At 46.2% G+C, this 13,621-nt stretch overlaps 1 protein-coding gene across 1 annotated transcript in view; it reads left to right on the top strand.

Moving 5' to 3' along the window:
- LOC147708987 (uncharacterized) overlaps window positions 1–13,621 on the top strand; it is a 540,404-nt gene that overhangs the window by 82,349 nt on the left and 444,434 nt on the right. The window contains exon 3 of the mRNA XM_086927584.1: window positions 4,043–4,209. Within this exon, the coding sequence (XP_086783710.1) occupies window positions 4,043–4,209 (167 nt within the window). The remainder of the gene's footprint in view (window positions 1–4,042; window positions 4,210–13,621) is intronic.

Raw genomic sequence — 13,621 nt, 5'->3', positions numbered from 1 at the left:
TATCTGTGTACGTACAGTTTAAGGTCACACAGGCAGACATGGAAATGGCCACTAGGCAAACAAATTAGAAGCTTTCCGTCTTGTCATCACATATAGTGGCCCTTCCTCTACTCCGGTGTATTGCTTGGTGTGTATTCAGTTTAGGCCACAAACTATGCTGTTCCACTGGGGTTTGCTTCTCTTCTCACTCCACTAAATTCCTGTGGTCTGGCTTTCTGGCTTTCAGGCTGTAGGCTGTTATTCTTCTGCCAGGGTTGGCTTTGCTCCACAATCAAACAATGGCTGGACTTAAATTATTAAAAAAGTGAACAAATGATGCACCTGGCATATTAGTCCAGGCATTTTGTTCATTACAGGACGCTGCGGGATATTGCCAAGTCTAAAATGACAAGTGAGTTTAGATAAAATAGCATTGGCATGGCTCCCACCTCAGCAACAGAACACATGCCTGCCCGGACACCGTTCGCAGCAGGCGCAGCATTTGGGCTGCGGGGGGTTGGACGCAGAAGTACGGTCCCTCCTTCGAAGCACAACAAATGCCTGTCTGGTGCAAATTGAAGAACCTGCAGAAGCCGTGGTATCCCTAAAGACCTCTCGCCCTCCACCCCACTTCAGAGCAATTGCCTGCATGGAGCCCAAGCCTGACCAGTGGGCCGTGTGTGCCCTAGTTATAATTGGTGCAAAAGGAGAAAAGCCTGCAGGGACTCCAATTCCTACAGGTGCACACTTGTCCCCTGGTGGTGTTGGGAAACCCCTAGCCTAGCACCATGAGGGACCATCAATTGAGGGTGTCTCTCACCCCACCACACCCCAGAAACAGATGAAGCAGAGCACACTTACTATAACCAGGGTAGCACAAAGCAGGAGCAACAGTCCAGGCCTTTAACAGGCCTAGGGAGACCCGACGATCCTCCTCTGTGCAGGGGGTAGCCACTAGAGGCGGAAGATCAACTACCGTTCTGGGAGCAAAAGCCTGAAATAGTATGCCTAGGGAACGTAGAGGGGCAGGAACAGGAGGGGCAGTTTAGGAAATTGTTAAAGACATGGATATTTGGATCATCGGATGCTTGCTGCCTAAATCTTATATAGGTTTATTCTATATATCTGATCTGTTGTTACTTACAGCCAGGAGACTCCGTCAGGAGTGGCAGTTCGCGCTATAGAAAACTACTTTTCATTTCATTTCATTTTCACATGCACAAAAAGTACCAAATATAAGGTGTGGCAGTGGTGCTGGAAAGGACTGTGAGTTTCTTGCTGTCCTTTTGCTGTCTGTCTGCTTCCTGATACTTGAGCTGTGGTCGTAGAGCCGTTGTTTATTCCCTGTGACGCCAGGACAGGTTTGGACCCGAAGCATACAGACATTAAAACGGACACCAGCCATCTTTATTAATTGAATGTTTTTTTAAATAGTAAAAATGTGTAAGATCAATGCACTGTATTGACTTAATTGTATTCACAGTGATCACAGCTTCTTCAAAAATCTTTTTGTGTGAAAATGTTTAGGTAGAAAGTTAGAGGAAAACAGGTTAAATCGTTCAGAATAGAGTAGTGTATTAGGACCGTTGGAGAAAAAAAGCATTACACATGAATAATTGGATCATCATCTTTATTTAAGTGCACAATTTGCCTTTTACAATGTGCAAAACGTGTTTCTGAGTGATGTATTATAAGAAAAACTTAACACTGGTTACATTAAAAGCTTACTATCATTTTGAGTAGTCAAACATGACGCCTGTCATTTAAATGTAGTTAATGGGACCACTTTTTGGAGTTAGTGGCTCTGCGTTCTGAAACTCCATTGACCGTGAGTCCGCGTTGGGTGCTTCTCTCTTCGGTCGCAAGGACATTGTAACTACAAAGATAAAATACTGTTGGACTGGAAAACGTTCCCTATAAAGAAGATTTTAGATGCCTCCTTATCAGTGACTAGAAAAAGTGTTTTAATGCCGAATTCACATGAAGATAAAACATTTTTTTAAACTGTTAACTAGCAGGAATGTTCAAGGTATTTTTTTATTGAAACCTGGCAAATATGGGTCCAAAGCAGGCCAAAGCTAAGAGTAACAAATTCCCAACCCCTTTGTTAAAAGTTGCGAACAGACCTGCTAGTTTTAGACTGGCTTAAATGCATCAGTAATTCCGTCATAGAGTATGTCCAAACGAACATTAGCACTTGAGCAGTGCCATGAATCAAACAAGCGACCCCCTTCTTTCCCTGTGGCGACATATAGCCTCCTGTACATAAACATCGAGGACCTCGCCCCAAATAAAATGAGGTCCCACAGTCTTCAAATTGAAAAGCTTTAAAAAGATTTCACATTAAAAAAAGTCTTTACCCTTTTCTACACAAACAGCATGCTTTGAATGTATTTTGATGTATCAAGTGTTAAAAGGTTTACCTCAATAAATCATCCCTGATCACTTTTTTTCACATTGTAAAAGACACACATGTTGCACTAAAATAAGGCTGATGCTCAAAATATCCATGTGTAATGGTAAGTTTTTTTCGCTAGTGACCATAATGCAGTTTTCTAAAGACTGATCCTGGTTTCTCTTATAACCAAAATAAAGTTTCACATAAAAGACGTTTTGAAAAAGGTATGATTAATATAATTGCAATTAAATTGATATTGTGCTTTGAAATTATACGTCTATAATATTTAAACGAGGTGCAATTTAGAAAAATGGTTGGCTGGGGTATTTTAACCGTTTATATTGTTATCTTTAGTAATGAAGGCAGACTTACTGTGTTTTTTGGTTTCAACCGAGCGACTTAATCTTGCTTTTGATGAGTTGTTACAGGTTTAAATCAGTTTAAATTAAAAGGTGAAATACCTAAGCAATGTCCATAGTTGTCTTTGAATGTTGGTTCCACATGATAGTGCTGCTGTTAGTCATATGACTACTTACCTTCTGGTGTTAGTAAATTTCACTACAAACCTTTTTGTTGGTTTTCTTCTTGACCAGATATGGGTGCTTTGCAGCTTATAGTCTTTCTGTTACTGTTGTACATGAAACTACTGCTTGCGGTGTTTACAGCATAACTCTATATTCGTAATCAGGGTAAAAATGTGCAGTCATCCATTGACTGCACATTTTGCCTGTTCTCATATTTCTTTAAATTATGGTTTAAATGTGATATTTTTCCAAGAGTTATCGTGCCTTAAGTGTGTATTGTAACACATCAATAATTTTAGTCATGTGTCTTTACGTGGTAGATTGAGGCCAGTTTTTTCTGAGTCAGTTGGCTTCCTGGAATAACCTTTGATTGTCCATTGCCATGTTAGCTTATTCTGTTTCCTGGTCTTACATGTGTTGATTCTTCTCATATCTTTTTCTTCCAGACACACGTGATGCCAAAGCCTGTTTTTTTATGCCACCTGTCTCCCAAGTTGTGAATCCATCTCTGTGCTTCATACTTCTGTTCTTATTTTCTCCTACTGTACTGTAGTATAGTGTTTAGTTATGTTGAAATACGTACATTTACCTCTGGATGAATTTTCCTTATGAGCCTCACACTCCTTTATTTCCCCTTCCTTCGACTGTATTTTGATGTGAATGTTGAGTTGTATGTAAAGGGCCCAAATACCGCTGGCTGAAGGGTCTCCATTTAAGATTTGTTAAATAAAATCAGTTGTGAAAATGTCTAGGTATGTGGGGAATTCAGCAAACTAATGCAACTTCTATTCTTGTTGGAAACAACAGAAAGTTGGTGACACATATAATAATGTGTCTTCTGCCTGCAGCATCAAAGATCAGTAGTTTCCATGTTTAACAGTTTATACTGAAATAGTGACCTCACAATTCAAGATTTTTTTTGTAGTTGCATCCCTGTGCTCTTGGCAGAACACGTCACCTGGTAATTGTAGTAGTGGACATCATCATTTGTCAGATAAAGGACTAATGCTATATGCCCTCTATGCATTCTTATGTTTATGCTTCCCCTTTCACACTTCAGTTTTTGCTAAGCTTTGCTGGGACACTGATAATTGCATCTGTAACTAAAGTTGCCCACCATGTTTTGATCATATACTTGCAGGTTCTGCTCCATACTATTGTAGCACTCTACACATGCAGCCGTTGGTTCCAGATAGTAAAATGAAGCTGACGATGAATGGAATAGAGGCGATCGGTCCTATCTCTTTGTCAATTGGCGATACAGTTATAGAAGTGGAAGTTTCATCTGCTGATGGCAAGAAATCTCAGGTGTTGTGGCAAAAAAATATATAATGTCTCTTTTTATCTTCACTCTATTCTTATCTTTGTATCCACTGGCGTTTTTCACATCAGGCTTCTACTGCTAGGTTAGTGCATCTACTCAGGAAAATGTAATTTTTAATATATGAGTTTGGATTTATATGACCACAAATATAAAATAACCTCTTTCAGAGCCTGTCAAAGAAATGAAAGGAAACTACCTATGGAAGAAGGAGCTTAAGCAGTGATTCTTGGAAAATATAGCCGAAAAACATATATGCTTGTTAGACCCAAATAGAGAATGTGAACTTTGTGGAGAAAAGTTATTATAGACATAGGAAAAAAACAATTAAGAATCCTAGTTATTTTTTTTAACATAAAATGGCCAGTAAGTTCAAGGGAACAGCAAACTCTGGAAGGCAAAAAAGGGAACACTTGTCTGAGAGTACCATTTGGTTTATAGCCTACTACATGTTTATCATGATCCGTAAATCTGTGAGCTTGGCTAATGCAAATACAGTGGGAAAAGCAGGAGTTGTCACTGTGGTCTTACCAGCATCTCTTTCCCTGTGCAGGCTAGGGAACCCTAAACTAAATAAATAGGAAGACTCGCATTTACGCCATTACTCTATTCCAAGTGATATTTTGAATTGCATGTAGAATAGTGACTATTAATGCCTGGTGTTCTTAAGAAGAAAACCCCATGAAAACTAATGGAAACAAAAATGCTGCACCTTAAGGCTAAAGGGAAATGAAAGAGTTACTGTGACTTTAATTTCAGTAATAGTCATGGACTTCTTTTCTTATGATGAAGCACATGGTAGGTACTTTTGGCATTCGTCCAAAAATGAATATGGTTAAGTATAGGAAGAAAATCAATTAAGTGAAAGAGCTCATTTTTTAGCCTACCATAAGCCATTACCTCCATATAGTTAAGCTGTCCTTCGTTATCCAGTGGTAACCTCGTGATTTTTTGAGACACAGCTTGCATTGGAGGCGGACAAATCATAGAACTTTCATACAAGGATGAGACGGAGATAAGACCCCTTTCCCAGAGCCGGAGAAATAACCAAGCCACTGCTTTCACCACAGTTAAATATGAAATTGTAAATAAGGGTTGGAATACTGTGGGCGAATGAGACCAGTCTTTTACAGGCAAAACTGGACTTGGCTCTTCCGCCAAAACTAAAATGAAGGCAGAGCCTTCCTGGGTATTTACCTCGAATCAGGCCGTGGCCATTATTTCCTCTACAGTGCGTAGCTGGCATGTTGCTGTTGTTACATTATAACTCCTAATGATGAATGATGGTGTTTTGCCCACTAACATTCAGATTCCTTTTGTTGCAGTATTTTAATATTTCAAAATAATTTATATTCTCACCTTATTGTGTCAATTTGTGGAATAATCTTGATAAGTTCTAAGGTAAGTGATGTCTATAGCGGAAAGATTTCTAATCAGTTGCTTAGTGAAATTTAATTCTATGGAAGCTACTAGTCACTGCTTGAACCAGGGAAAGCATATCAATAATAATAAAAATTATGAAACATTTAATAAATAGGTTTTAGAAGGAAGACAAAAGGGATTTCAAGGTGGGTTCAGCAGAAGATAAAAGAACAAGCAATTTCACCAGCCACTCCCTTCATGCCAGCTCTCACCGAGCGACGGGGGAATGAGCAGTCCCAGGTGCGGAGAGCGCGGGATCTCCGTGGAAGAGCACGTCTCCACTAAGAGCGAGTACGCGCTCCCCGGGGAGGCCCCGCAGGAGACCAAGGACCGTATGAGGGAGCAGCTTTTCCAGCAAATGCTCCGAGGGCACCGACCTCTTCAGCTTTCACATTAAAATAATTACGGGATTTCTTAGCCGTGGCCTATTATGTGCACTCTGTGGAGATTAATTGTACCCGGCGAGGGCGGGAAAGCGCAGCAGGCTTCTAGCGTAGTTTCCACTACAATGACCAAAAGACATGCATGTTCTCCGTGCCGCAGTCACAGCTCCTCTCTGCTGATGCATCCTCTGCCGCTGCCTGTCTCCCACTCTAGTGCATGGGGCGTGGCGCTGGGTCTGAGATAATAAGAGTGGGAGGTTAGCAGTGCTCAGGTTCTGGGTTTTGGGGAAGTTGTAAAGGTTGAGTCAGGTGCAGAATAAACGTCAATGTCTAGTCAGCGTGGTCGATTACAAAGAAAGGCTTTCATAAATACTTAGTAAAATAAGAATCCACCCATCATCTCTGGCTTTGGTTGCCACCGCGGCCAAGGATACCTAAATAGTATCTGGGTTTGTGCACAGGACGTCTAACTAACTGCATAATTACTGAAAAAATGGCCCGAGAGAGATTTGGCGCTTGTAAACGTTTCTCTGAATAATTGTAAGCAAGGGGTGATGAGAGAAAGAATAGATTGTGTTCCAGAAGTGCATGTCTAGTCAGCAAAATGAAATCAAAAGTAAGGCAAACGGTAGATCAACAAGCTAGAAATAGGGGGTTAAACAAGATACATCGGAGCAGAGAAAGGGGAGACCTGAGAGGGCTCGCGCATGCGCGGTACCTGCGGCTTGTGCCCAGTGGCGGCGCGTGTAACTGCGGGAGCTGCGGGAGCTGAAGTCCTGGATCTCAGGAGGGACCCGGGGGAAGAGTGGCAGATAGCAGTGCAGGCCTCCCATGACTAAGGGGAGAGCCCCGCATCGTGCTGGCAGAAGAGGAGTTCCCCCCGTAGAACGGTGAGTGGGGGATTCTCCGTTTGTTTGCGTTTTTGCAGGGGGTGGCTGAGCTCTTTATGATGGGGTGCACAACTGAGCAGGCAGTAAGTGGTTGTGCCGATAAAGGCACAGTGTCCACGTTTATTTCTGGAGCTTTCTGGGTGCCCACGTTTCCTCTTTGCGGGGGGGGGGGGGGAGGGCTTGGTCGGTTCGGTGCTGGTGTGCTGTGATAGCCGAAAGGAGCACTTCGGTGCGTGCACGTTGACTGGCGTGGAGCCGACGGCGCAGGGGGGGAGGGAAAGTGAAAGTAACTGCAGGAGGTTTGCAAGGGAGACAGGAGATAGGCACAGCGCGTAACTGTACCTGGTGAATGCGCGCGTCCACATATACGATCAGGCCTGCAGCCTGCGCGTGCCCTTCTCCTGTCGCCCTTGCAAGCCCTTGAAAGCATAGTCGACGACTATAGATCTCGCTGGCGACAGGGCTTCACGCTGCGTCGCCAGCTGCGAGACCTAAAAAGGAGAACAAAGATAAACATAATACCATCACATTGGCAACCTGAGCAACAAACAATGTCTTACAGTACAGTTATAAGAAGGAATATGGGAACATTAAGCAGGCAGATCATAGTTGCGCATGAGTCATGTTATCAGGTGTACATCTTAGAAACTAATTTGCATTCCCCCCCTCCCCCCCCCCCCCCCCGACTCGCTGCTTGACAATGAAAGTCCCCCCAGTCGGGCTTGATGTAGTTGGGTTCACCCATACCCTATCCCTCTTGAAGTAGGTCTTGAAAGGTAACCAAATACGCCCAAATGTATACATCCTGTCCGTAAGGATCGTGGTTAAACGTTCCATGGCATATGCCACACCCTAGGCTACCACAATGGAGGGCTTGGTGGATGAGGGGAGAGTTTGGATTGAAATTCCCTGCCTGGCTCCCATTACTTTATACAAACCCAAGTGCAAATGTCAAGTTAGTGCTCAAACTACTGGGAACTGTGAAGGGGCTCTCAACAGTGTTGCCCGCTGTCACCCTTGTTGTTCACTCTGGCATTGGAGCCCCTGGCAATCACGGTCCAATGGGGTATAAAGGTAAGTGGCACTAATCATCTAGTATCGCTTTAAGCAGACAACATATTATTTTATCTCAGTGCACCACGGGAGATGATGGGAGAGCTCCTGCGCATTCTTGATGATTTTGATGCAGTCTCAGGGTTACGTTTGAACAGGAGGAAGTCGTTGTTCCTTCTAGCGGCAGTCGTGGGAACCCCCAATGAAGAACCTTCCAGACTTAGGCTTCTGGTGGGAACTGGCTAGATTCCGCTATTTGGGAATAAAAGTTGCTCACTCAAAGAAAGTCCAAATGCAATGTAAGATGTGCCGAGTGATGGACTCCCTGTGGTTCTCGGAAACATTCTGGAAAAAAACCTGCCACTGTCCCTCATGGGCAGGATTGCTGTTTTTAAAATGATGCTTCTCCCGCCCTGCTTATATTTCATACAGCACTCCTTTTGCCCCTTCCTGCATGGGTTATCTGGAAATTAGACACCCTGCTTCCATCACTGATATAGGCGGGCAAACGTAGCAGGGTGGAAAGGACCACTTTGATGAGTAGCTAAGAGGATGGAGCGTTAGAAGCACTGAGGTTGGAGCTCTATTACTTGACAGCCATGATGCAGCATGAAATTAAATGAAAATAGGATTTCTAAAGCTCAACTCTTACCCGAAGGTATGTAGGTGCTGTACCTGGCCGAAAGATATTGTTTGTTTAAGAAGTCAAGAGAAAGTGGGCTTATTAGTGAATAGCCAGGTTTTTAAATGTTTACTGAATTCCAATAAATTGGTTTTATTCTTGAGTTCTGGGCCGGCGAGTTCCCCATCCTCCATGTGCAGGTTATGAAGCTCCTCCCACCCCAGTTGACTTGTTTGAATTTAGGAACTATGAGGTTTCCACTGGTGGCGGAACAAAGAGATCGTATTAGGATGTGCCTTTGAAAGCGTTGTATCAGATAAGCTGGACCAAGGCCTGGTACGGATTTGAAGGCTATGCAGAGAGCCTTGAACTGGATGTATTTTCTACCGAGAAGCCAGTGTAGCTGGACCAGTGCTTGGGATGCAGATTTTTGTCAAATAATGTCCAGCATTAATCGTGCCGCTGCGTTTTGCAGCGTTTGCAGCTTATTCAGAAAGCGTTTTTTAATATTGGTGAAAAGCGCATTGAAGTAATCCAATTAGGAGGGAACAAGAGCTGTAACTGAAGTTTTTGCAAGGTCATTCATAGGGCAGGACTTTTCTAAGAATTTTCAAAATGAGAAAACAGGAAGATGTGATATGATTTATCTGACCGTCAAAGGATAGTTTAGTGTCAAAGATTACTCCCAAGTTTTTTACTTTGCTACTTGGAGTGGGCTGAGTTACTGAGGCCACCAGTCAGGAGACCAAAAGGAGAGGTTATTACCAAACAACAGAACCTCAGTTTTTAAGGAATTCAATTTTAAGCAATTGTTCCGCATCCATTTGCCTATGTGGAACAGGCAGTCATGAAATTGAACTGCTTTGACCTCTTGGTTAACTGCTACTGACACAATGATCAGCGGCTAGATGGTTGGCGGAAGACAGTAATATGGAAAAACGTCTGTTGGCATGGACTGTGGGTGCTGAGGACTTATCGGTATTATTGAGAGCTTAAGGGTGACAGCAAACCGACCCTATGTGGTCAGGCAGACGACCAGAGTGTGGCAGCAATTACTAAACGTAGTGCTGCGTAGACCACCCTTTCATAGGGAATTGAAATTATGTATACTCACCCCGATTCAACACAATGTGACTTATCAAGCGTGGCGGGAGGGGGGTTGTGATAACGGGGGAGACCTCTACCCTGGTGATTCCTTTATCAATCAATCAATCAATCAACAAAATTTGTATAGCGCCTACTTACCGCAAGGGTCTCAAGGTGCTGAGAGGGGGGGTCGCTACTGCTCGAACAGCCAGGTCTTGAGTTGTTTCCTGAAGGTGAGATGGTCCGGGGTCAGCCGTAGGTGAGTGGGGAGGGAGTTCCATGTCTTGGCCGCCAGGTAGGAGAAGGTTCTTCCTCCAACGGTGGATTTGCGAATTCGTGGGACGGAGGCGAGGGCGAGGCTGGCAGATAGGAGCTGGCGAGTGGGTGTGTAGAATGTGAGGCGGTTGTTGAGGTACTTCGGGCCGGTGTCGTGGAGAGCCTTGTGTGCGTGGGTGAGGAGTCTGAATGTGATCCTCTTGCTGATGGGGAGCCAGTGCAAGTCTTTCAGGTGAGCAGAAATGTGGCTGTGGCGAGGGATGTTCAGGATGAGTCGTGCAGAGGCGTTCTGTATGCGCTGGAGTCTTTTCTGGATTTTGGCTGTGGTGCCAGCGTAGAGGGTGTTCCTGTAGTCCAGACGGCTGGTGGCAAGGGCCTAGGTGACCGTCTTCCTGGTTTCAGTGGGGATCCATTGGAAGATCTTTCGGAGCATGCGCAGGGTGTTGAAGCAGGAGGACAAGACGGCGTTGACTTGCTTGGTCAGCGTGAGGGAGAAGTCCAGGATGAATCCCAGGTTCCTTGCATGGTCCGTTGGCTTGGGTGCGGTGCCCAGGGCAGGGGGCCACCAGGAGTCGTCCCAGGCAGAGGGGGATGGTCCAAGGATGAGGACTTCCATTTTGTCTGAGTTCAGTTTCAGGCGGCTGATCTTCATCCATTCTGCAACGTCTTTCATTCAGGTTGTGTTGGCGAACGATGACTGCAAGAGGGCTCATGTAGACGTTGAAGAGGATGGGGCTGAGTGAGGATCCTTGCGGAACGCCGCAGATGACTTCGGTGGCCGCGGATCGGAACGGTGGGAGGCGGACTCTCTGGGTTCTTCCGGCGAGGAACGAGATGATCCACTCCAGGGCCGGTCCTTGGGGTCCGGTGTTGCTGAGGCACTGTATCAGGGTGCGGTGGCATACGGTGTCGAAGGCTGCTGAGAGGTCCAGGAGGATGAGGGGGGCGGTTTCCCCATTATTGAGCAGGGACCTGATGTCGTCGGTGGTTTGCGATGAGGGCGGTCTTGGTGCTGTGGTTTGCTCGGAAACCGAACTGTGAGGGGTCGAGGGATCCGTTGGTCTCGAGGAAGGCGGAGAGTTGTCTGTTGACGGTCTTCTCGATGACTTTGGCTGGAAAGGGGAGGAGAGAGATGGGGTGGAAGTTCTTGAGGTCCGTAGGGTCCGCGGTAGGTTTCTTCAGGAGGGCACTCAGCTCGGCATGTTTCCAGCTCTCCGGGAAGGTGGCGGATGCGAAGGAGCTGTTGATGATGTTCCAGAGTTGGGGTGCGATGATGGAGTCGGCTTTGTTGAAGATGTGGTGTGGGCAGGGGTCGGTAGGGGAGCCGGAGTGGATGGTGTTCATCAGTCGGGTGGTGTCTTCGGTGCTGACAGGGGTCCGGGTGCAGAGGGTGGTGGTGGGGGGCGCTGGATCAGTGATTGGGTGCGAGGTCAGCGAGCCGAAGCTTTTGTGTATGTCGGCGATCTTACGGTGGAAGAACGAGGCGAGTGAGTCGCAGAGGTCTTGCAAGGGTGTGATGTCGTTGTTGCCGGCGCTGGGGTTGGAGAGCTCTTTAACTATGCAGAAGAGTTCCTTGCTGTTGTGGGTGTTGTTGTCCAGTCGTTCTTTGAATGTTGTCTTCTTGGTGGTGCGGATCAGCTGGTGGTGTTTGCGGGTGGCGTTCTTGAGGGCTGTCATGTTTTCTGCTGTTGGTCATGGCGCCAGGCTTTCTCAAGGGTGCGGCAGGTTTTCTTGGAGTTTTTGAGGTCATTGGTGAACCACGAGGCTTTCCTGCTGCAGGGTCTTCTGGCCGGAATCTTCAGTGGTGCGAGTTCGTCGGCGCAGTTGGTGAGCCACTGTGTGAGGTTGCGGGCTGCTTCGTTGGGGTCCGTCGTGTTGGTGGGCGGGTTCTGGCTGAGGGTGGTGGTAAGCTGGTCAGCGTTGATCTTGCTCCAACTTCTGCGGGGAACCTGTTGCAGGTGGTCGTGGGTCGTGGTTTTCCTGAAGTTGAAGTGGACCCAGCTGTGATCTGTCCAGTGTAGTCCGGTGGAGTGGCTGAAGGAGATGTGCTTGCTGGAGGAGAAGATGGGGTCGAGCGTCTGGCCGGCGTAGTGGGTGGGGGTGTTCACCAGTTGCTTGAGTCCGAGTAGGGCAGTTGTGTTGCAGTCCTTGTTGTTCTCTAGGTGGAAGTTGAGGTCTCCCAGGAGGATGTAGTCTGAGGAAGTGAGGGTGTGTGGACTGACAAAGTCTGCAATGGCTTCGCTGAATTGTGTGCGTGGTCCCGGGGGTCTGTAGATGATGGTGCCTCTGAGGGTGGCCTTGGGGTCGGTGTGTATCTTGAAGTGAAGGTGCTCGGCGGCGGTGAGGGTGTCATTGGTCGAGAAGCGGATAGTGTTTCTGTGGACGATGGTGATGCCTCCTCCGGTTTGGTTGACGCGGTCCCTCCGGGTGATCTTGTAGCCCTCTGGAATGGCTATGGCGATGTCGGGGGCTGAGGAGGCGTTCATCCAGGTTTCTGTGAGGAAGGCGACGTCTGGTGATGTTGTGTCGAGGAGGTTCCAGAGTTCGACGGCGTGCCTGTGGACGGAGCGGGTGTTGAGCAGGATGCACTTGAGGTGGTTGTTGCTGGCGCTCGGCTTGGCGGGTGCGGTGCCGGTTCGGAGGCAGTTGAATTTGCAGGCTTGGCAGGTGAAGGGTCCGTGGGTGCGTGACTTTATCTCCTTTGAGGATGCCCAGACTGAATTTGGTGTGGGTGCCGACCACTTCTCACAATATGCTGGCCTGGCTGAGTTTGCTTGACACACCTAGGAGACCTTCCTGACGGCCCCTCCAGTGTCGGGCATCCCGGGGGGAGAGGGGGTGATGATAATCTGTGGAATGGGGAGATTGACCTTCTTCCTGTACCCATTGCAGTTGTGTGGGGCGGACCTATAAACTTGGCTTGCCCCTTGATACATGCCTACTGGACTCTGTAGTGGAGATTATTATGCGAACCACAGTGCTACACGGTGTCCTCATGCCCCAGTCCTGCTTGTTCGGTAATATGGTGAGACCCAAGGCAGGAAAATGGATTACAAATTCCTACAATTTGCTCTGGTGCTGGCTAAGAGGTGTGTCGTGATTGTGTGGATGGGGCAGCTAGCCCTATTGCTGGAGTGCTGTGCGAAGAATGTGATGGAATGGTCATGCACAGAGGAGATATATATGAAGAGTATTAGAACAGACAAGAAGCTTCAGGAGAATGTGGAAGTGTGGATGACACTGTGAGGATTGTTGTCTGACCCCGTGGGTGATCTTAGTGATGAGGATGCTGATTCTGAAGCTTAAAGATGTGATAGATCGCCCATGACTCAACACCCCCCCCCCCCTTTTTGTTGAGTTGCCTATGAGCTGCATCTCCCAGTTGTTCCAATGTTTTTATACTGATTAATATTTGGATTTGAACCTGCTATGTGTAGAACTGTTCCTTAATTGTGTTTAGTTTAGTTTATTAGTCAATTAAAACCATAAACAAAATCACACAGTTAAGAAGTACATAACGAATAAAAAGTAGAATGGATATAAAACAGGTATGTCATACAGCTAGTATAACCTCGACTCTTCACGCTACACACCATTTGCTTTCTTCAAATTTACTTACTAGAAATTTTAGTCAGGATACCAACACTAATCTATGTTAGAAAAAAAG

Source organism: Lissotriton vulgaris, chromosome 6 (genome assembly GCF_964263255.1).
Source record: "Lissotriton vulgaris chromosome 6, aLisVul1.2, whole genome shotgun sequence".
In the NCBI taxonomy this organism is placed as follows: domain Eukaryota; kingdom Metazoa; phylum Chordata; class Amphibia; order Caudata; family Salamandridae; genus Lissotriton; species Lissotriton vulgaris.
The sequence above is the reverse complement of the archived record's forward strand: the minus strand, read 5'-3'. Positions and strand labels throughout refer to the sequence as shown.